This window comes from Oncorhynchus gorbuscha, linkage group LG17 (assembly GCF_021184085.1).
Source record: "Oncorhynchus gorbuscha isolate QuinsamMale2020 ecotype Even-year linkage group LG17, OgorEven_v1.0, whole genome shotgun sequence".
In the NCBI taxonomy this organism is placed as follows: domain Eukaryota; kingdom Metazoa; phylum Chordata; class Actinopteri; order Salmoniformes; family Salmonidae; genus Oncorhynchus; species Oncorhynchus gorbuscha.
In genome coordinates this window covers 48193174-48215329 of record NC_060189.1, presented here as the reverse complement: position 1 = coordinate 48215329, position 22156 = coordinate 48193174, and the positions used below count along the sequence as shown (strand labels likewise).

Below are 22156 nucleotides of genomic sequence, written 5' to 3'. Positions count from 1 at the left end.
ATATCATGTGTATATTCAGCAACAGAGGATTTATAGACTACAGTGACATACTGTGAGAAAAATAAACCATGTTCATAGTATTTTGTGTGTGTGTAGACGACGGGCCTCTTACTTGTTTGTATGCATACAGCTCCTTGTGCGCCTGGTGCCTTAACCTGCAAGGACAACGCAGAGAAACACAGCATCTCTTCAATTAGTAAAGGAGCCTCTACAACTCGCCAGTTGCACTCACTGTACATTCAGATAGTGACAAGTCAATAGACCCTGAAACAGGAAGTGAGCAACTGCATAGATAGAGAGCACTCAGGGCAGAAAAGCATAGCCGATTTAACAATTTCCATTTAAATCTCCAGCACTGAAATAGAAGCAAGTCAAATTCAACTGTTTAGATGCTGTAGAAACCAGTGGTGTAAAGTAAAAATACTTTAAAGTACTACTTAAGGAGGTTCTTTGGAGTCATCTGTACCTTTACTATTTATATTTTTGACAACTTATTTTAACTCCACTACATTCCTAAAGAAAATATTGTCCTTTTTGCTCCTTACATTTTCCCTGACACCCAAAAGTACTCGTTACTATTCGAATGCTTAGCAGAACAGGGAAATGGTCTAATTCACACACTGGTCATCCTTACTGCCTCTGATCTATCAGACTCACAAAACACAAATACTTTGTAAATTATGTCTGACTTGAAGTGTGGCCCGGCTATCCGTATATTTAAAAAAAGAAAATTGTGCCGCCTAGTTTGCTTAATATAAGGAATTTGAAATGATTTATACGTTTACTTTTGATACTTAAGTAGATTTAAAAACAAATAATTTTACTCAAGTATGACAATTGGGTACTTTTTCCACCCCTGGTAGAAACAGTCTGGTCTACATTGGATTAAAAATGATTTTAGTGCTAAGAAACTTTCAGGAAACTGCACCCTGCACAATATCTTGACTATGACAGCCTGGATTCTTAACCTTCAGTTTTTTTTATATATATATCTTTTTAAATCTTTAGTTTTGAAGTCATAAATCAATCCAGATGAGTTGATGGAAGATAAAAGCTATGGTCATTGTAATAACCACTGAATTGAATCCAGACCTTTCCCTATTTAGTCTTTACACACACACACACACACAAACACACACACACACACAGTAAATTCTGTCTGTCATCGTAAGTGGTTCCACTTGGCATTTCAAAATCGCTTTCGAAAAGGATTGGATCTGCTATCTTATGGTCAATAATGGAATGACCCGAGGTCGGGCAGGGCACCGGTTCTGCCCACAGACCCATTTTATTTCAGAATATGTGTATCCCAAATGGCACCCTATTCCCCCATGTGCTCTTGTCCAAAGTAGTGCACTATATATAGGGAATAAATAGGGTGTCATTTGGGACGCATCCTATGTGATATCACACCCATCACACAGCTATGTACCTGTGACATTGAACCCCAATTGCTTTGGCTGCGTCTGTCCCTGATGACACTGTTACACATCCCCCACTGACTCCCACCAAACCAAAACATAACTCACTTCCCACCCACGACCTTGTGACGACTGACGCAGCACTGGTCAGCAGTCGCGCTGTGGTACAGCTCCTCTGCCACAACTAGGTGGGAATTCCACACCTTGACACAACTCAATTTAATGTGGGCCTACCCCAGTACTGAATGACGAATGGTCTGGCCTGAACTGGACTGCTTAGACAAAATGTCCACCAGATGAAGAGACTAATACTTTCTCTCTAAAGCGTAAAAATAAAATAATAATAATAATAATAATACCACAACTGACAGCTTGAGGTGGTTATAGTCTGGGATACATCTTCTTTAAACCAATCATCCCTGTTACATTAGTAACTCTTCAGCACCCCCCCACGGATGGTTTCTGCCAGCAGAATACGTGGTTTTATCACTGTCATTCGTTTGAATGCAGCAGGGATACTTTCCACGTGAGAGTGCCTAACCAACCAGAGCTCCTGACTTCATCGTAGTGGCCTTCGTTACTGCTGACTAGGCTAGATAGGAGAGACTGATGGGTCATTTGTGGGGGAGAGATGGGAGCTTTACTTTACTACGGTACATACAGTGGGGAGAACAAGTATTTGCATGTAGAGGTCTGTAATTAATTTATTTGCATTTTACTGCATGACATAAGTATTTGATCACCTACCAACCAGTAAGAATTCCGCCTCTCACAGACTTGTTCATTTTTCTTTAAGAATCCCTCCTGTTCTCCACTCATTACCTGTATTAACTACACCTGTTTGAACTCGTTACCTGTATAAAATAAACCTGTCCACACACAATCAAACAGACTCCAACCTCTCCACAATGGCCAAGACCAGGGAGCTGTGTAAGGAAATCAGGGATAAAATTGTAGACCTGCACAAGGCTGGGATGGGCTATAGGACAATAGGCAAGCAGCTTGGTGAGAAGACAATTCCCTCAGTAAGAGCATTGAAGATGGGTCGTGGCTGGGTCTTCCAGCATGACAACGACCCAAAACACAGCCAGGGCAACTAAGGAGTGGCTCTGTAAGAAGCATCTCAAGGTCCTGGAGTGGCCTAGCCAGTCTCCAGACCTGAACCCAATAGAAAATCTTTGGAGGGAGCTTAAAGTCCATATTGCCCAGCGACAGCCCCGAAACCTGAAGGATCTGGAGAAGCTCTGTATGGAGGAGTGGGCCAAAATCCCTGCTGCAGTGTGTGCAAACCTGGTCAAGAACTACAGGAAACGTATGATCTCTGTAATTGAAAACAAAGGTTTCTGTACCAAATATTAAGTTCTGCTTTTCTGATGTATCAAATACTTATGGCATGCAATAAAATGCTAATTAATCATACAATGTGATTTTCTGGATTTTTGTTTTAGATTACAGACCTCTACGTGCTTTGTAAGTAGTAAAACCTGCAAAATCGGCAGTGTATCAAATACTTGTTCTCCTCACTTTATCTCAATAAAACTAAACAGCTTCCTTTCTTGATCTTCTTCCGTTGACCTTTTATTTAACTAGGCAAGTCCGTTAAGATCAAATTATTATTTACAGTGATGACCTACCCCGGCCAAACCTGGATGCTGCTTGGCCACTTGTGCACCACCCTATGGGACTCCCAATCACGGCCGGATGTGATGCAGCCTGGACCTTCAACAAGCAACGGTGATAGGACTGGATAGGGCTCGGACATTTTTGTTTTCACCTTTAAAGTCCTCTTAGATCAATGATCAAGGGGATAGAAGACAAGGAAAGGAAACGACTGGGCACATTAACCTTTAGTGGGGCAGCTAAAGCCCTTTAAGAGGGCTTGAAAATGTTAACAAAATGGGAGAGGAGTGTTTAGGTCAACTCAAGAGAGAGGCAGCCAAGCATAGGGAAGGAAGTTCAAGTCCACATTCTTAAGATAAATAACCCTTTGAAAAGTGTGTGTGTGTGAGAATGGAAAATGACGCCTAGCTGACAAGCACAAAGCGATCTAAATAGATCCACAAATATTATGAAAACAGAGTATACACACACACACACACACACCACCCTGTGAACATTTTTACTATGAACAGTCAATATACGTAGTGCATGAACATTACACAAGCTTGGATATTAACAGACATTTATGAACAAAACTATTTTGGTAACTCCCGTTCACACATTTTCCCATCACCTGAAGCAAAAAGGAATATAGATAACACCATTGGTCGGTTTCTATTATCATACATACAGTCATTCAATTTAGCACAAATCAATGGACAAAAATAAAACATGTTCATTGAAAAACAGAATCGAAAGACAGGAGGAGGGATATACACAGAGCGTACAAAACATTAGGAACACCTGCTCTTTCCATGACAGACTGATCAGGTGAATCCAAGTACAAGCCATTATCCCTTATGGATGTCACACAGGTTAAAGAAGGAATTTTAAGCCTCGAGACAATTGAGACATGGATTGTGTATGTGTGCCAATCAAAAGGTGAATGGGCAAGACAAAAGATGTAAGTGCCTTTGAACAGGGTTTGGTAGTAGGTGCCAGGCGCACCAGTTTGAGTGTGTCAAGGACTGCTACACTGCTGGGTTTTTCACGCTCAACAGTTTCCCGTGTCTATCAAGAATCATCCACCGCCCAAAGGACATCCAGCCAACTTGACACAACTTAAAGAAGCATTGAAGTCAACATGGGCCAGCATCCCTGTGGAACACTTGACACCTTATAGAGTCCATGCCCCAACGAATTGAGGCTGTTCTGAGGGCAAAAGGGGGTGCAACTCAATATTAGGAAGGTGTTCCTAATGTTTTGTACACTCAGTGTATAAAAAAGAGGGAGAAAAAGAGAAAGAGATTGAGATACATAGGTGTTGAAGATTTACCTCCGTTACTAGTAACCTTAACCTCTCGGAGCAGAGCGAGAGGCTGAGGGATCTGTAACACACAGCAGCACAGTTCTAGGAGAGAGACTGACACCTTCTGAAAGAGAGCAGCGGGTAAAGGTGCAGAGACTCCCATTGGGCAAGGGGCAGAGGTCAGAGGTGAGGGGTTGTCAGAGGTGAGGGGCAGGGGGTGATTTGATGAGTGGCCCTGTTAGCATGGTACTGAGGGGGGGCGAGATTAAAGTTTCAGTAACATTTAGTACAGGGGCCCACAGAAGGGCCACGTGGTTTTTTAAGAATGTGATCTTTCCATGGACTCCTATACTAAAATAATGTAACTGACTTCTAAAACAGAAATGGGCAAGATAAACACTGCTCTGTGTGTGTGTATTTATATATGTAGTATGCATTTATGTATGCATGTATGTGTCGCCAGCCACAGGCTTATTTCACGTATGTGTGTGGACTTCGGGACTAACCAAGAGGAGGGAGTCGAGTCTAGCTGTGACGTTCAGCCTCACGTCAAGCTGTCCGAGCCGTGTTTGCTTGGGCCACACCGGGAGAGCGAGCGCTCGCACGTCCGCTCCAGAGCCCGACTCGCCTCATTCCCTTCTCCTTGTCCCGTATTTGTCCAGTTTTAGAGGGTCATCTGTGGACTGGGTGTGAGGACTAGGGTGAAGTTGACGCAAGATGAGCGTTTATGGGTAGTTCTCCATTTCCCCCACTAATGGTTAAGGTTAGGATTGGGGGGATTAGATCTGTATCTAGGGTAAACTTCACACTGGAGCCTCGGTGAAGGGGGCTAAAGTTAAGACCGGGCTCAGTGTTTCATCCATCTGTCTCTAAAGGAAATTAAACTTGGTCGAGGCTAATCAAACTGTTTGTGTTGTTAAAAGATAAATGGGAAAAGTAGCCTATCCAGTGAGGCCATGTGGTTGGTTGGTTGGTTGGTTGGGTGGTTATTGTGATTTAGGGAACTGTGGGGGCAACAGGTGTTAGAAAGGGAGACCGCATCTTTCAGAGTAAAAACTGCCGATGTCCCAAATGGCAATCCTATTCCCTACACAGTGCATTACTTTTGACCAGGACCCATAGGACTCTGCTCAAAAGTAATGCACTATATAGGGAATAGGGTGCCATTTGGGACAAAGACACCATCTTACCAAATTAATTGGTAAAATCAGACCACCTTTTCCCCCTTTTCTTTTTCCTCCCTGAATTTTAACGTGACACTGCATCAATTTCATAGTTTGTCTTGAAACATCGAAACAAAAGCAGAAACACACTTACCATCTCCCCCCCGCTGGGTTAGGTACAGGGCAGGGTGAATTTGGGTTGAGACACGCTGCTTCTCGCTGCTTTAGGTAAGAAATGCTACAGAGTTCCAACGTTATTGGCCAATGACCACCTTGATTAGACCAGAGGGGCTAGAGTGGAGGACCAATAAGATCTCCAGTAAAAAAAAAATCTCCTAGCCAGGTCTGGGATCTCAAACGTGCTGAAGGGAAGGGGCCATTATTTAAGAAGATAATACTAATTTAGTTCAAGGTTCAGCCATGTCGAGCGCTGGTTAACCACTCAGAGCCCCATAGGCCCTGGTCAAAAGTAATGCATGATATAGTTTCCACTGGATGTCATAAGGTGAATGCACCAATTTGTAAGTCGCTCTGGATAAGAGCGTCTGCTAAATGACTTAAATGTAAATGTAAATGATAGTGAATAAGATGACAATTGGAAGCATGCATAAACAGTGCTGGATTTATACCAACATCTATACAGATGTCCTTGGATTTCCTTCTAAGAGAAGAGAGCATGCCTAAGGACTTAACATGAGAGGCACGACACAAGCCTCTTCCAGGTTGGGAGTTGTGGTGGTGATTATGCAGCTAAGCAGCTTTGAATAAATGTTTCAGAAGGGGAGAACAAGCCTGGATATCATTTTTCTGGTGGGATTTTTTTTTTCTCCAGTTCAGATGTTCAAGTCAGCGATACCTTCTCCAAACTGTGCTGTTGAATCTTTTTTTATTTATTATAAGCCTTTATGAAAAAAGGGTTAATTTGAAAAGAACATGATAACACACACCAAAGGAATTGAATTTAGACCCAATATGCCATACAATTTCATTAAATCCAGACCACCAAGAAAGGAGTTTAGGCCTAATGACAGCAAATAAGATTGACCCGTCTTGGATAACATGCATTTACTGAGCTTTAAACAAACTAAAGTGGATTTTGGTTTGTTAAAAGACCAAAGCAGACTGAAATAATTTGACCGCTTGGCTAATAATTGGACTAACACGAGCCTCACTTCAGTTACTTAAGGCAATCATTAAGCGCAAGACAGACCTGCCGCTTTTCTGTCCATCTGTGCACTCAACTACTTTAAAAACATTCATTACTGCATTACATATCGCTGGTTGGTTGTAAAGCCTTGGAAGCTTTGCTCGGAGCCGCAAAGGTTAGGCTAGGTCATGGTTGGGTTCAAAACCCTGTTGCCTGAACACATTGGGTAACAGCGCTTACACTTCAGATACAAATCCAGCCGTATTTGCTGCGGACACGATACAAGTCATTTTTTTATATGCAGCTGATGAACTACCGGATTGCCTGGTAGCCCCGCTGAGTGTTGCATGCTAGGAGCCTGAAAATGCACACATTCTAGTCTCATCATCACATCTGATGATAGCAGGCTTGGCAACACAGTTTGGCAAGTCCTACAACATGAGCGCCTTTGCTCGTTTTAAAGTAGCCTAAATGTTCTTTGTTTCGGCTAACTCTCTGCGTTTCTACCCATGCTCAAAGCAGGTCTTCAAACTAAACTAGTGTGAATGGTGAACAGCATGTGGCTGCTTCCCAAATGACTCCCAATCCCCTATATAGTGCACTAATTTTGACCCGTGCCAATAGGGCTTAGGTCAGAAGTAGTGTCCTATATAGGGAATCGGGTGCCATTTGGGACATATTGCCACTGACATGGTGGAGAGAAGGATGAAAGAAGTTTCCTTCTCTCCCGAGCTGTACCAGCTGTCTGTGTTCCTCTCCTCTCTCATGCTGTTTATCCTTCTGTTCTCGTCATACTGGCTTAAAGCAGTATTAAAAACATCACCCTCTGATAGGGGAAATATGTTGTCCCCCCCTAGTTCCACAAACTACAGCAGAGAGAGAAATGTGCGCTGCTTGGACTGAAGGACACAAATAATCCCTCTAGTACACTGAGTTCTTGTAAAACAGCACGGCGAGGCTACTCGTGTTTGGGAGAAGGCCTGAACCATGTTCATAGGCAGCCCCCTATGGGGCTCTGGACAAAAGTATTGCACTATGTAGGGAATAGGGTGCCATTTGGGACGCACAGTGTTTCTGTAAATAGAGAAGACCATCACATGGTGGGACATACCATCCTGGGAGATGAAACAGGGGGGGGGGGGTCCTTGAGTATGACACTCAAATGGAATCCAACATAAGACCGGTGCCAAAGTATTGGCAGAGTAATGACACCCGAGCAATGCCTTTTTAGTGTACGACTGAATTCACTCGAGGTCTGGACGTATTTAACATCTAACTCAGTGGTATGAAACTATCAATAACCAACGTGGTTACAGTGAAAATGCTGCATCTCATATGGGATAAACAAAGTAATTTACTTGACCACTGGGTTTGAGATTAAAAACACTGCCGTCTCATAATTGGATATGCGCCAAGTCATTCGAGGCAATGGATTTAGCCTATGTCAATCAGCTTTGAAGAATCTGTGGTTTATTGCACGAACACTTCAGTGTGCTAGCATGAAAAAAATGGCTTCTGTAAACGTTGAAGTGAGGCTTTGTTGATGTCACCAACAAAAAAGTAGTGTTGATTTCAATCAAAAACATCAACAAAATGAATGGGGTCAAATATGCGGTCAAAAACAAATGTAATAACTCCACACTGTAAGAATCTACACTGTCTGGCACCGGTGGCAAGGAAACCTAAACACAAATCAAGATTTCCAAAGGAGACTATTGAAACTAGGAACTAGCCTACATCAACTAGGACGCAGCAGTGTCGATCATACCTTATCAAGTAGCAGCAGAAGAGAAGGCTGAGGATGAAGACAAAGATGGCGGTCCCAAACACCACAATGTAGATGTTGAGGGGAAGGTTCTGGAACCCAATATTAGGCATCCTGAAACTGTAGTGCTGGAAATCGGAGCTCATGGATATCCTGCAACGAGAAAGAGACGGATTAGGGGGTGTGATGAAGTGATAAGATTGACAGATTGACCGTGGGACTGTATGTGACTATAGGGCTGAATGTGTGCTGAACAATTTCCCTTTGTTTATGTACTTATTTGTTTACATAGATTTGACATATAGTGGGGCAAAAAATTATTTAGTCAGCCACCCATTGTGCAAGTTCTCCCACTTAAAAAGATGAGGCCTGTAATTGTTATCATAGGTACACTTCAACTATGACAGACAAAATGAGAAAATTATGGTGGAAAATAAGTATTTGGTCACCTACAAACAAGCAAGATTTCTGGCTCTCACAGACCTGTAACTTCTTCTTTAAGAGGCTCCTCTGTCCTCCACTCGTTACCTGTATTAATGACACCTGTTTGAACTTGTTTAAGCAGTATAATAGACACCTGTCCACAACCTCAAACAGTCACACTCCAAACTCCACTATGGCCAAGACCAAAGAGTTGTCAAAGGACACCAGAAACAAAATTGTAGACCTGCACCAGGCTGGGAAGACTGAATCTGCAATAGCTAAGCAGCTTGGTTTGAAGAAATCAACTGTGGGAGCAATTATTAGGAAATGGAAGACATACAAGAACACTGATAATCTCCAGCGATCTGGGGCTCCACGCAAGATCTCACCCCGTGGGGTCAAAATGATCACAAGAACGGTGAGCAAAAATCCCAGAACCAAACTGTGGGACCTAGTGAATGACCTGCAGAGAGCTGGGACCAAAGTAACAAAGCCTACCATCAGTAACACACTACGCCGCCCGGGACTCAAACCCTGCAGTGTCAGACGTGTCCCCCTGCTTAAGCCAGTACATGTCCAGGCACGTCTGAAGTTTGCTAGAGAGCATTTGGATGATCCAGAAGAAGATTGGGAGAATGTCATATGGTCAGATGAAACCAAAATATAACTTTTTGGTAAAAACTCAACTCGTCATGTTTGGGAGGACAAAGAATGCTGAATTGCATCCAAAGAACACCATACCTACTGTGAAGCATGGGGGTGGAAACATCATGCTTTGGGGCTATTTTTCTGCAAAGGGTCCAGGACGGCTGATCCGTGTAAAGGAAAGAATGAATGGGGCCATGTATCGTGAGATTTTGAGTGAAAACCTCCTTCCATCAGCAAGGGCATTGAAGATGAAATGTGGCTGGGTCTTTCAGCATGACAATGATCCCAAACACACCGCCCGGGCAATGAAGGAGTGGCTTCGTAAGAAGCATTTCAAGGTCCTGGAGTGGCCTCTCCAGTTTCCAGATCTCAACCCCATAGAAAAACTTGAGGGAGTTGAAAGTCTGTGTTGCCCAGCAACAGCCACAAAACATCACTGCTCTAGAGGAGATCTGCATGGAGGAATGGGCCAAAATACCAGCGACAGTGTGTGAAAACCTTGTGAAGACTTACAGAAAACGTTTGACCTCTGTCATTGCCAACAAAGGGCATATAATAAAGTATTAAGATAAACTTTTGTTATTGACCAAATACTTATTTTCCACCATAATTTGGAAATAAATTCATTAAAAATCATACAATGTGATTTTCTGGATTTTTTTTTCTCATTTTGTCTGTCATAGTAGAAGTGTACCTATGATGAAAATTACAGGCCTCTCATCTTTTTAAGTGGGAGAACTTGCTCAATTGGTGGCTGACTAAATACGTTTTTGCCCCACTGAACATATAGCCTACTTTACCCATCTACATAACGTCCTTGACAGAACGCTCAGAAAACTAGACACAAAAAACTAAACATGTAGACCTATAAGGGATGTAACAATTACACATTGGTCCCCGGTTCAAATGATTAAGATACACGTGCATCGATCCATGAGAGTGCAGATCGATCCAAATGTGGCATGCATCGGTCAGAAAATCGATTAAAATGTTACGAATCGCCAGTTCAAATGTTTTTGTTGTTGTTCATATTCATTTATTTTTACCTTCCGAAAAAACCTACAGTAGCATATTGTGTGAGAACATGTGTCCATTTCCTCTCCTTCAGTGTTGAACTAACATGCAACTCCGTTGATGGTCATTGATCTAAAAGTCCTTTTGCCGGCCAAGCAACCCAGGCCTATACCTGATCTTGTACGTCTGTACGGCATCTTCAGCATTCGAATACTTGTAAAATGGCTAGCGCAATATCAGGGTTTATTAGTAAAATGACAACCAATGTAATTTTTATTTATTGTTAATTAACAAATGCACTGTTGAAAATTGTATTTTACCTGAATAAAATTAAGCTACCGGAGACAACTCGCATCTGGCAATACCTGCTGATTGGGACTTACATTAGATTTTGTTGTTCAAGATCATCATTAGCAATAGTTTTTGGTAGTTTTGCTTTAAACCATCAGTGTATATGGTGATTTATAAAGGGTAGGGTAAAGTTGTTCATTTCAGAACAGCACTGCATGTCGCAGCGGGACAATGAAGATAAGCTCATGCTGTAAAATTGGTCAAAACCACCACTAATTGCACCCACCTGGTGTCCCAGGTCTAAATTAGGCCCTGATTAGAGGGGAACAATGAAAAAATGCACTGGGACTGGCTTTGAGGTCCAGAGTTTTTTCCCCTTTTTTGTTTTAAAGAACAAATTCTTATCTACAATGAAGGCCTACACCGGCCAAACCCTCCCCTAACCCGGACAACGCTGGGCCAATAGTGTGCCGCCCTCATCATGACTTCTGCCGAAGTCGTTGCCTCTCCTTGTTCGGGCGGTGCTCGGCGGTCGACGTCACCGGTCTTCTAGCCATCGTCGATCTATTTTTCATTTTCCATTGGTTGTCTTGTCTTCCCACACACCTGTTTTCAATCACATCCATTACCTGTTGTGTGATTGTTTATTGTTTATTGTCAGTGTAGTGTTTATTTGTATAGGTGCGCGACGGGTCTTCGTTCCCATATTTGTTTATATTCATTTTTCTTATTAGTGTTATGGAGCATGTTACTTGGGCATTTATTAAAAGACCATTTTACACTCCGTTTGACTCTCCTGCGCCTGACTTCCCTGCCACCTATACACACACACGTCTCTGACAGCCCTATGGGGCTCCCGATCACGATCGGTTGTGATACAGCTCGGGATCGAACCCGGGTCTGTAGTGATGCCTCTAGCACTTCGATGCAATACCTTAGACCGCTGCGTCACTTGGTCCCTAAGAGTTTGAGGGGTGTAGAGAATCATTGTGCCATCTAAATCGCTGTGAATTATCTTTTCAGTAACCAAAAATATAGCATTTTCAGTTGTTTAAAGCTAGCGTACAAAATCATAAAAGTAAAACACGCAAAAAGTACGGGAAAAGTTTCTTAGCATACATTGTTGCTCTAATTTGATAGTGTAGCGGTAGAAGCCCAGTCTCAGCTCAGGTGCTTACATACACCATAGACATATTTTTACATACACAAGCACACACTTTTTGGGGTCCAACAATTGATTCCCATTCAAAATCCTATTTTCCCTAACCCTAAACTTAACGACGAACCCTAAAATAGTGAGGCCCGGTAGAATGTCCTCCCAGTTTTACTTGGTTTACTATTCTTGTGTGGAATTTTGGTACTAACAAGTATGTTAAAATGTGTCTATACACACACACACACACGCACGCACACACACACACACACACACACACACACCCTACTACTATTGAAGAAAATTAAGAGAATACAATTCCTGAGTGAGTATGTGTTTGTGTGGTTTACAACTGAAAATTCCCATTCTCCACAGAGGGACATGACTGGACATGCCTAAGAATGAAAAGATAATAATAATAATATATGCCATTTAGCAGACGCTTTTATCCAAAGCGACTTACAGTCATGTGTGCATACATTCTACGTATGGGTGGTCCCGGGGATCGAACCCACTACCCTGGCGTTACAAGCGCCATGCTCTACCAAGATGAAAAGAGAACAACAAAAGACACACAAAAGTTGGGCGTTATACCATTTATACCGTATCCCGTGAATTGAGAAAAATCCTCGGTATGGATTTTCCAACACGTTTTTTAAAATATAGTTTTTTTAAATACTTGTACACTTTAAATAAATATCTGCAGTCAAGTTGTGAACTAGAAAATAGACAAAGCAGATCGTGTTCATCAGTTCGCCTGTTAGATCATTTTTCATTATGAAGCTTACCGATACTAGTTTCCCAAAACAGCTGTTTGAGCCAGTCAAGTGTGTATATTTACAAAGACGATCAAAACGGGAGCTTCTTGGGGGGAGTCACTCCTACAGCGCAACTTAAGTGAGATGAACAAGTTACACCTGTATGTTTGACAGCAATATATTTTATAACTATTAAGTTAACTATCTAAGATGTGCCAAATCAACTCACTCCAGCTGGCTTTTACCAACTGGCTAATGTTAGTTAGCAAGATCAAGCTTCTTGGTGACAGCAGCAGACTATCCCCTCCTAGATTAAGAACCCTGAGGTCAAATGTTTGTTTTGTGCGTGCTGCAAACTGTCTTAGTAGAAAATGTTTGCATGCACTTGTTAGCGTTTACCTAGCATCCACTATGGGGATCCCTTAGTACTTGTTAGCATTTTGTTAGCATTCTGGTAAATTACATTTCTGGGATGTTTTTTTTTTTACATGTGGAAAAGAAAACAGTGCCCCTTGTGCGCACTACTGGTAATACAGCATATCCTGGGATGGCACAGGCACGGTAAGAAGGTAGGAAATCTGGATACCGCCCAACCCTAACACACAGTTTACAGTTACTCTTCCCTATACAGCCAAGTCAACAGACAAAATCAATCATAAACCCTGCCTTCCACTCACACTGTCTACTTCCAGAAGACACACACTCATTAACCCACACAGTCACCCGCGTGGTGCCTTCATAGTGTTGAGCGGAACCCAATCTTTAAATCTATAACCCTGAGAACGGCAGCGCTGGGAAGATGAGGAAGCTCAGCCTTTGTTCCTCTTCCCCTTGCCACACACACACACACACACACACACACACACACACACACACACACACACACACACACACACACACACACACACACACACACACACACACACACACACACACACACACACACACCATGAACGGTAGTAATAACACCATCACAATTTAACACCCTCAGTCTCCCTAGCTTAGCCGCTAGGCTGGTACGTGGTCATAAACACTGCTGCCCTCTCAGTTGGGCTCAAATCTGCTCCACGCCACTGCCAGTATGCAGTGGCTCCACGCCAACCTCTCTATCAAAACAAGGCCACGACTGGAAAGCCCGATTATCGCCACTTAGTGGGGCTCCCAAACACCCTGGGTCCACATGACCCTTTGACATACACATTCCAGAGGCAAAACACACACAAACTCTGGGGGTAACATGAAACCCATATGTTCACACCAGGGCCTAAACTGTACTTTCTGGTCCACCATGGCAGGTAGATAAAAAAATACATCTACCAGCCACTCAATTTTTTTACCAGCTAAAAAAAAAAAAAAAAGATTCTCCCTAAAATTACACCAACAAAACATTAAAAAAGATGAACATGCACGTTTCTAAAACAAATGTATTACTAGTAAGAAGTAACGTGGTATATTGTCTAATTTAATTTTTTACTAAAAGATCACAGATGAGACAAAAATGTTCACGAGCCGGGAGGTTGACGTGGAAATGCGACTCAAGAACATGATTGTGCCTAGAGATTGAGTCTGACTAGTAACCGCATTGTCTTCTCTTCCCTAACAGTTGAAACTCAAACATTGAAAAACAACCTAGTTTGTGAACAAACAATGTAAATAGCCAAGAAAAGAACAAAGTATCACTTCAGTAGACTTTAGTTTCAAATTAGACCCATTTAAAAAAAAAAGTATATCATTCACTCAGCAGCGCAAGGTGGGATAGGATTCGTAGTTCTTGGACTTTGTGAAATTCATTTACCAGCTATGAAACAAAAAACGTCAGAAATACTTTGAAAACAGCTACTGCAGCTGCATTATTTATATTCACAAATGCAAGTGAAATGCTCGCACTGTGGAGCCCTGACCTGGCGAGTGTTCGTTTTAGGCCCTGGTTAAGACACTCCATTCCGTGTATACAGTCCAATGTAAGTGTTAAGGGACGAATTACAGTTCAAGGGCATGTAGAAGACCTAGATTATGCGTGTGTATATGTATGGTTAAGTGTGTGTGCGCAAATACAGTGCTTTACCCCTGGACTTTTAATCCGCATCTTGTTATGTTACAGCCTTATTCTAAAATGTATTAAATTAAAAAATGTCATCATAGATCTACACACAATAGCCCATAATGACAAAGTGAAAACAGGTTTAGACATTTCTGCAAATGTATAAAAAAAACACTGAAAAAACGATTTACATAAGTATTCAGACCCTTTGCTATGAGTCTCAAAATTGAGCTCAGGTGCATCCTGTTTCCATTGATCATCCTTGAAGTTTCTACAACTTGTGGTAAATTCAAATGACTGGACGTGATTTGGAAAGACACACACCTGTCTATATAAGGTCCCACAGTTAACAGTGCATGTCAGGGCAAAAACCAAGCCATGAGGTCGAAGGAATTGACCGTAGAGCTCCGAGACAGGATTGTGTTGAGGGACAGATCTAGGGAAGGGTACTAAAATATCTCTGCAGCATTGATGGTCCCCAAGAACACAGTGGCCTCCACCATTATTAAAGGGAAGAAGTTCCCTTTAATGGCCTTGGTCAGGCAGGTGGTCAAGAACCTGATGGTCACTCTGACAGAGCTCCAGAGTTCCTCTGTGGAGATGGGAGAACCGTCCAGAAGGACAACCATCTCTGCAACACTCCACCAATCAGGCCTTTATGGTAGAGTGGCTAGATAGAAGCAAATCAGGAAAAGCACATGATAGACCACTTGGAATTTGCCAAAAGGCAACTAAAGGACTCACAGACCATGAGAAACAAGATAATCTGGTCTGATGAGACCAGATTGAACTATTTGGCCTGAATGCCAAGCGTCACGTCTGGAGGAAACCTGGCACCATCCCTACTGTGAAGCATGGTGGTGGCAGCATCATGCTGTGGGAATGTTTTTCAGTGGCAGGGACTGGGAGACTAGTCAGGATCGAGAGAAAGCTGAACAAAGCAAAATACAGAGAGAATCTTGATAAACCTTCTCCAGAGTGCTCAGGACCTCAGACTGGGGCAAAGGTTCACCTTCCAACAGGACAATGACCATAAGCACACAGCCAGCACAATGCATGAGTGGCTTCGGGACTAGTCTCTGAATTTTCTTGAGTGGCCCAGCCAGAGCCTGGACTTGAACCCGACCGAACATCTCTGGAGAGACCTGAAAATAGCTACGCTCCCCATGCAACCTGACAGTTTGAGAGGATCTGCAGAGAAGAATGGGAGAAACTCCCCAAATACAGGTTTACCAAGATTGTAGCGTCATACCCAAGAAGACTTGAGGCTGTAATCTCTGCCAAAAGCGCTTCAACAAAGTATTGAGTGAAGGGTCTGAATACCTATGCAAATATGATATTTCCTTCTTTTTTTTGTTCATACATGTGCAAAAAAACAACTTTTTTTGCTTTGTAATTATGGGATATTTTGTGTAGATTGAGAGAATTTAAAAAAAATCAATTCTAGAGTAAGGCTGTAACGTAACAAAAATGTGGAAAAAGTCAAGGGGTCTGAATTCTTTCCGATTGCACTGTATGTTTGTACACTACATGACCAAAAGAATGCTCGTCAAACATCTCATTCCAAAATCACAGGGATTAATATGGAGTTTGTCCACCCCTTTGCTACTATAACAGCCTCCACTCTTCTGGGATGGCTTTCCACTATACGTTGGGGACGTGCTTCCATTCAGCCACAATAGCATTAGTGAGGTCAGCACTGATGCTGGGTGAGTAGGCCCGCAGTCGGCGTTCAAATTTATGGGGTTGAGGTCAGGGCTCTGTGCAGGCCAGTCAAGTTCTTCCACACCGATCTTGACAAACCATTTCTGTATGGACCTCGCTTCGTTACATGCTGAAACAGAAAAGGGTCTTCCCCAAACTGTTGGGCCTTCCCCAACAAAGTTGGAAGCACAAAATCATCTAGAATGCTGTAGCGTTAAAATATTCATTCACTGGAACTAAGGGGCCTAGCCCGAACCATGAAAAACAGCCCCAGACCATTATTCCTCCACTGGAACTAAGGGGCCTAGCCCGAACCATGAAAAACAGCCCCAGACCATTATTCCTCCACTAAACTTTACAGTTGGACGATGTATTTGGTTAGGTGGCATTCTCCTAGCATCCGCCAAACCAGACTTGTCTGTCGGACTGCCAGATGGACTGCTCCAATGGCAGCGAGCTTTGCGCCATTGGCATTGTGCATGGTGATATTAGGCTTGTGTGTGGCTGCACTGCCATGGAAAACAACGTTGCTGGCGTTGCTTCCAGAGGCAGTTTGAAACTCGGTGGTGTGTGTTGCAACCGAGGACAGACAATTTTTATGCTCTAAGCGCTTCAGCACACGGCGGTCCCGTTCTGTGAGCGTATGTGGCCTGACACTTTGCAGCTGAGCCGTTGTTGCTCCTAGACGTTTCCATTTCAAAATAACAGCACTTACAGTTGACTGGGGCAGGTCTAGCAGGGCAGAAATTTGAACTGACTTGTTGGAAAGGTGGTATCCTATTATGGTGCCACGTTGAAAGTCACTGAGCTCTTCAGTAAGGCAATTCTACTGCCAATGTTTGTCTATGGAGATTGCATGGCTGTGTGCTCGATGTTGTACAACAGGTGTGACTGAAATAGCCGAATCCACAAATTTGAAGGGGTGTCCACATACTGTACACTATATATACAAAAGTATGTATGTATGTAGTGCATGCGGGGGGTGTATAGGATTAACCCTTCCCTCCCAGAAGGCTCTAAGGACTCACCAGCTGTCTGTGATATTCTGAAGTAGGCTAAGTGCAGTGTTTCACCTAACCTGCAGTCCTCTCACTCTGACAGTCTCTGACAGTCTCTGACAGTCTCCTCTGACAGTCTCCTCTGACAGTCTCCTCTGACAGTCTCCTCTGACAGTCTCCTCTGACAGTCTTCCATGCATCTGCCCTCAAGTGCGGATCCACAGTCTTTATTTTTTTTACATATAACCCTCAGAGGTTAGGTTATTATAATTGGTAAGCTGATTATAGATCTACATCTACACTTACAGGCTCATTTTTACCTCAATATGACCTCATTCGACGACTCCCTATTCCGGTTTATCTAAACAGCTTCTTGATCCACAGCCGAGGGAGGCATTACTATTGTACTACTAATGAAGGATGCCTAAGGAGGCAGGTTGACAGTTCTGAGATCTGTGAGCAGGCCTACAACAGCAGTACTTCCACAGGGCAGCCTAGCAGACAGGTCTGAGACCTGTGCCTGTTGCTCCATAGTTAAGGGGGGGCTGACTCTTTCACGGATTAATGTAGGATGCCTGAGGGGGTCAGGGAGCCTGGCTGGCAGGTCTAAGATCTCTGTATTGCAGAAATTCTCAGAATTCCTCAGGAGGAGCTGGGAGGATCTACTCCACAAAGGGAGGAACCTAAACAACATGGTCTTTTTTTCACAATCTTCTAACATCTCCTCCAACGCCCCAAACTGCTTTAGTAGTCTAGTTCTTGGTCTGGGTGCAATGAATGGCCCAAACAAAAAAAAGATAAGGAACACCTCTTGGCACAGCGCCTCTCCACTTACATAGTGTAGATAGTGTATATTTATTGATATGTAGGCTGTGTGTGCCGCTTAAAAAATAATGTTGTTCTGTCCTTGTCTATTAAATGGTTCTGTACTACGCCATGTTTTGTGTGGACCACAGAAAGAGTAGCTGCTGCTTTTGCCAAATTCTTTGGACAAAGAAGACATTCTATTTCTGTAACAGGGCACATTTAATTTCAGTTTCATAGATACTAGCTTAAACCTCCAAAATATGCCACAGTCTGAGGACAAGTCACTGACTTGATCCAGAAACAAACAAAAAGCCTAACTGACTTTTTTCTGCATTGGCTAGTTCTGTGGTGGCTCTAGCTGGATCCGGCGGTCTATCCCTCCAAACAATGTTAAGACGGCCCGAAAAGGATGGTTGAAGTTTTACATGCCCGTAACCAATTATGCTATTTTGTTCGTTCTTTTGCGTTGTTTGTAACGTTAACTTATTTTGTACATAATGTTACTGCTACAGTCTCTTAAAATAACTTCTAGACATCAGAACTGGGATTAATCACCACGAACTGGAAGAAGCTTTTTCCATATACTGCTCTCCCGGGAACAGGCCCAGATCCCCGTCATTTGCGTGAAAACAGAGGAAAAGAGGACGCAGATTAGGCTTCTAACATGCAATCACTGGAAAATAAAATTGATGACCTACGATTACGATTGTCCTACCAACGGGATTTTCAATGCACCGGCAGAACAGAAAGGCTACGTCTGGTAAGACGAGGGGTGGGGGTGTGTGTCTTTTTTGTCAACAACAGCTGGTGCGCGACATCCAATATTAAAAGAAGTCTCAAGGTATTCCTCGCCTGAGGTAGAGTACCTTATGAGAAGCTGTCGACCACACCATCTACCAAGAGAGTTCTCATCTATATTACACGTATCCGTCTATTTACCACCACAGACCGGTGCTGGCACTAAGACCTCACTCAACCCAATTCTATAAAGGCCATAAGCAAACAAGAAAACGCTCACCCAGAAGTGGCCCTACCAGTGGCCAGGGACTTTAATGCAGGCAAACTTAAATCAGTTTAACCAAATCTTTACCAGCATGTCACATGTGCAACCAGAGGAAAGAAAACTCTAGACCCCCTTTACTCCACACAGATGCATACAAAGCTCTCCCCCACCCTCCATTTGGCAAAACTGACCATAATTCTATCCTCCTGATTTCTGCTTACAAGCTAAAACTAAAGCAGGATGTACCAGTGACTCACTCAATGTGGAAGTGGTCAGATGACGCAGATGCTACGCTACAGGACTTTTGCTAGCACAGACTGGAATATGTTCCGGGATTCATTCAATGGCATTGAAGAGTATAGCACTTTGGTCATCGGCTTCATCAATAAGTGCATTGACGACGTCGTCCCCACAGTGACCGTACATACATATCCCAACCAGAAGCCATGGATTACAGGCAACATCCGCATCGAGCTAAAGGTTAGACCTGCCGCTTTCAAGGAGCGGGACACTAATCCGGACGCCTACAAGAAATCCCGCTATGCCCTCAGACGAACCATCAAACAAGCAAAGCGTCAATACAGGATTAAGATTGAATCCTACTACACCGGCCCTGACGCTCGTCGGATATGGCAGGGTTTGAAAACTATTACGGACTACGAAGGGAAACCCAGACGCGAGCTGCCCAGTGACGTGGGCATACCAGATGAGCTAAATGACAGACCGCCCCCAGGTGGTAAGGGTAAGCAACAACACGTCTGCCACGCTGATCCTCAACACTGGGGCCCCTCAGCGATGTGTACTTAGTCCCCTCCTGTACTCCCTGTTCAGCCAACTGCGTGGCCAAACACGACTCAAACACCATCATTAAGTTTGCCTGATCACCGACAACGATGACAGCCTATAGGGAGGAGGTCAGAGACCTGGCAGTGTGGTGCCAGGACAACAACCTCTCCCTCAATGTGAGCAAGACAAAGGAGCTGATTGTGGAATACAGGAAAAGGCGGGCCGGACAGGCCCCCGTTAACATCAACGGGGCTGTAGTGGAGCGGGTCGAGAGTTTCAAGTCCCTTGGTGTCCACATCAATGATCTATCATGGTCCAAACACACCAAGACAGTCGTGAAGAGGGCACGACAAAACCCTTTTCCCCCCTCAGGAGACTGAAAAGATTTGGCATGGGTCCCCAGATTCTCAAAAATTTCTACAGCTCACCATCGAGAGCATCTTGACCGGTTGCATTACCGCCTGGTATGGCAACTGCTCAGCATCTGATCGTAAGACGCTACAGAGGGTAGTGTGGACGGCCCAGTACATCACTGGGGCCAAGCTTCCTGAAATCCAGGACCTATATAAATAGGCGGTGTCAGAGGAAAGCCCATAAAATTGTCAGCGACTCCAGTCACCCAAGTCATAGATTGTATTCTCTGCTACCGCACGGCAAGCGGTACCGGAGCGCCAAGTCTAGGACCAAACGGCTCCTTAACAGCTTCCACACCCAACCCATAAGACTGCTGAACAATTAATTAAATGGCCACCGGACTATTACATTGACCCACCCCCCTCCCCATTTGTTTTGTACACTGGTGCTACTCGCTGTTTATTATCTATGCATCGTCACTTCACCCCTACCTACATGTACAAATTACCTCTGACCTGTACCACCGCACACTGACTCTGTACCGGTACCCCCTGTATATAGCCTCGTTATTGTTATGTTATTGTGTTAATGTTTACCAAATAAACTAAAGTAAAACGTTTCTTAACTCTTCTTGAACTGCACTGTTGGTTAAGGGCTTGTAAGTAAGCATTTCATGGTAAGGTCTACACTTGTTGTACTCGGCGCATGTGACAAATAAAGTTTGGTTTAATTAGATCATCATATGTACGCACACGCACACTGACACCCACAAACACACCAGAGCAGGCTTGCCGAGACAAACGCCGTTTCTGCCCAGGCTGGCAGAGCCACGTGTCGTTATGCAACACCCACCGGGTAAACATTGTTGGGTCGGTGCCAAGCCCACGGCAGGCAGATATGATCACTCACTTCTTTATGAAGGCACTGTTATAACTTATCATGACTGAAGTAGACTAGGAGGTGTGTGTGTGTGTTTGTGTGGAGGAGCAGTTTGTTTTTACGACTGGTTTCGATTTTGTTCAGAGTTTAATGACTGACCATTAGATGATTTGCGGTCATAAAAGCTTAGCCTATCTGGTTTTTTTTACACTGATTAACAGGCTAGGCGGTGTCAGAGGAAGGCCCTAAAAATTGTCAAAGACTCCAGCCACCCTAGTCATAGACTGTTCTCTCTGCTACCACACGGCAAGCAGTACCAGAGCGCCAAGTCTAGGTCCAAGAGGCTTCTAAACAGCTTCTACCCCCAAGCCATAAGACTCCTGAACAGCTAATCAAATGGCTACCCAGACTATTTGCACCCCCCCTCCCCTCCTCCTACGCTGCTGCTACTACTACTACTCCGTTATTATCTATGCATAGTCACTTTTATAACTCTACCTACTTGTACATATTACCTCAATTAACTCGACTAACCAGAGCCCCTACAATATAGCCTCGCTATTTTACCACTGCTCTTCAATTATTTGTTACTTTGATTTCTTTCTTTTTTTAAAGGTATTTTTCTTAAAACTGCATTGATGGTTAAGGGCTTGTAAGTAAGCATTTCACTGTACAACCTGCTGTATTCGGCGCGTGACAAAACAAATTTGATTTGCTACGAGAGGACTTGAATCACATAGACCATTTCAGTCCCTGACAAACTGTCCTCTGCCCCTGCCTGTCATCTCAAAATGGTGGACTTCTTACCACTACAATCCCCAACATAGAGTCTATTACAGTAAGGCTCGATTTATGTTTGATGTTAAGTTGATTAAATAGTTACGTTTTCACCG

At 43.4% G+C, this 22156-nt stretch overlaps 1 protein-coding gene across 5 annotated transcripts in view; it reads right to left on the bottom strand.

Moving 5' to 3' along the window:
* The window catches only part of LOC124001494 (RING finger protein 24-like), a 58103-nt gene that overhangs the window by 16961 nt on the left and 18986 nt on the right, over nucleotides 1-22156 (bottom strand). For 2 of the 5 annotated variants that reach the window (XM_046308309.1, XM_046308308.1), the window contains exons 2-5: nucleotides 8408-8557; nucleotides 4357-4408; nucleotides 3056-3207; nucleotides 113-155 (exon numbers count right to left, since the gene is read on the bottom strand). In XM_046308309.1, the coding sequence (XP_046164265.1) occupies nucleotides 113-155; nucleotides 3056-3207; nucleotides 4357-4408; nucleotides 8408-8550 (390 nt within the window). In that variant the 5' untranslated portion in view covers nucleotides 8551-8557. Of the gene's footprint in view, nucleotides 1-112; nucleotides 156-3055; nucleotides 3208-4356; nucleotides 5013-8407; nucleotides 8558-22156 lie in introns of all 5 variants that reach the window. The other 3 variants (XM_046308312.1, XM_046308311.1, XM_046308310.1) reach the window with 3 other exon arrangements.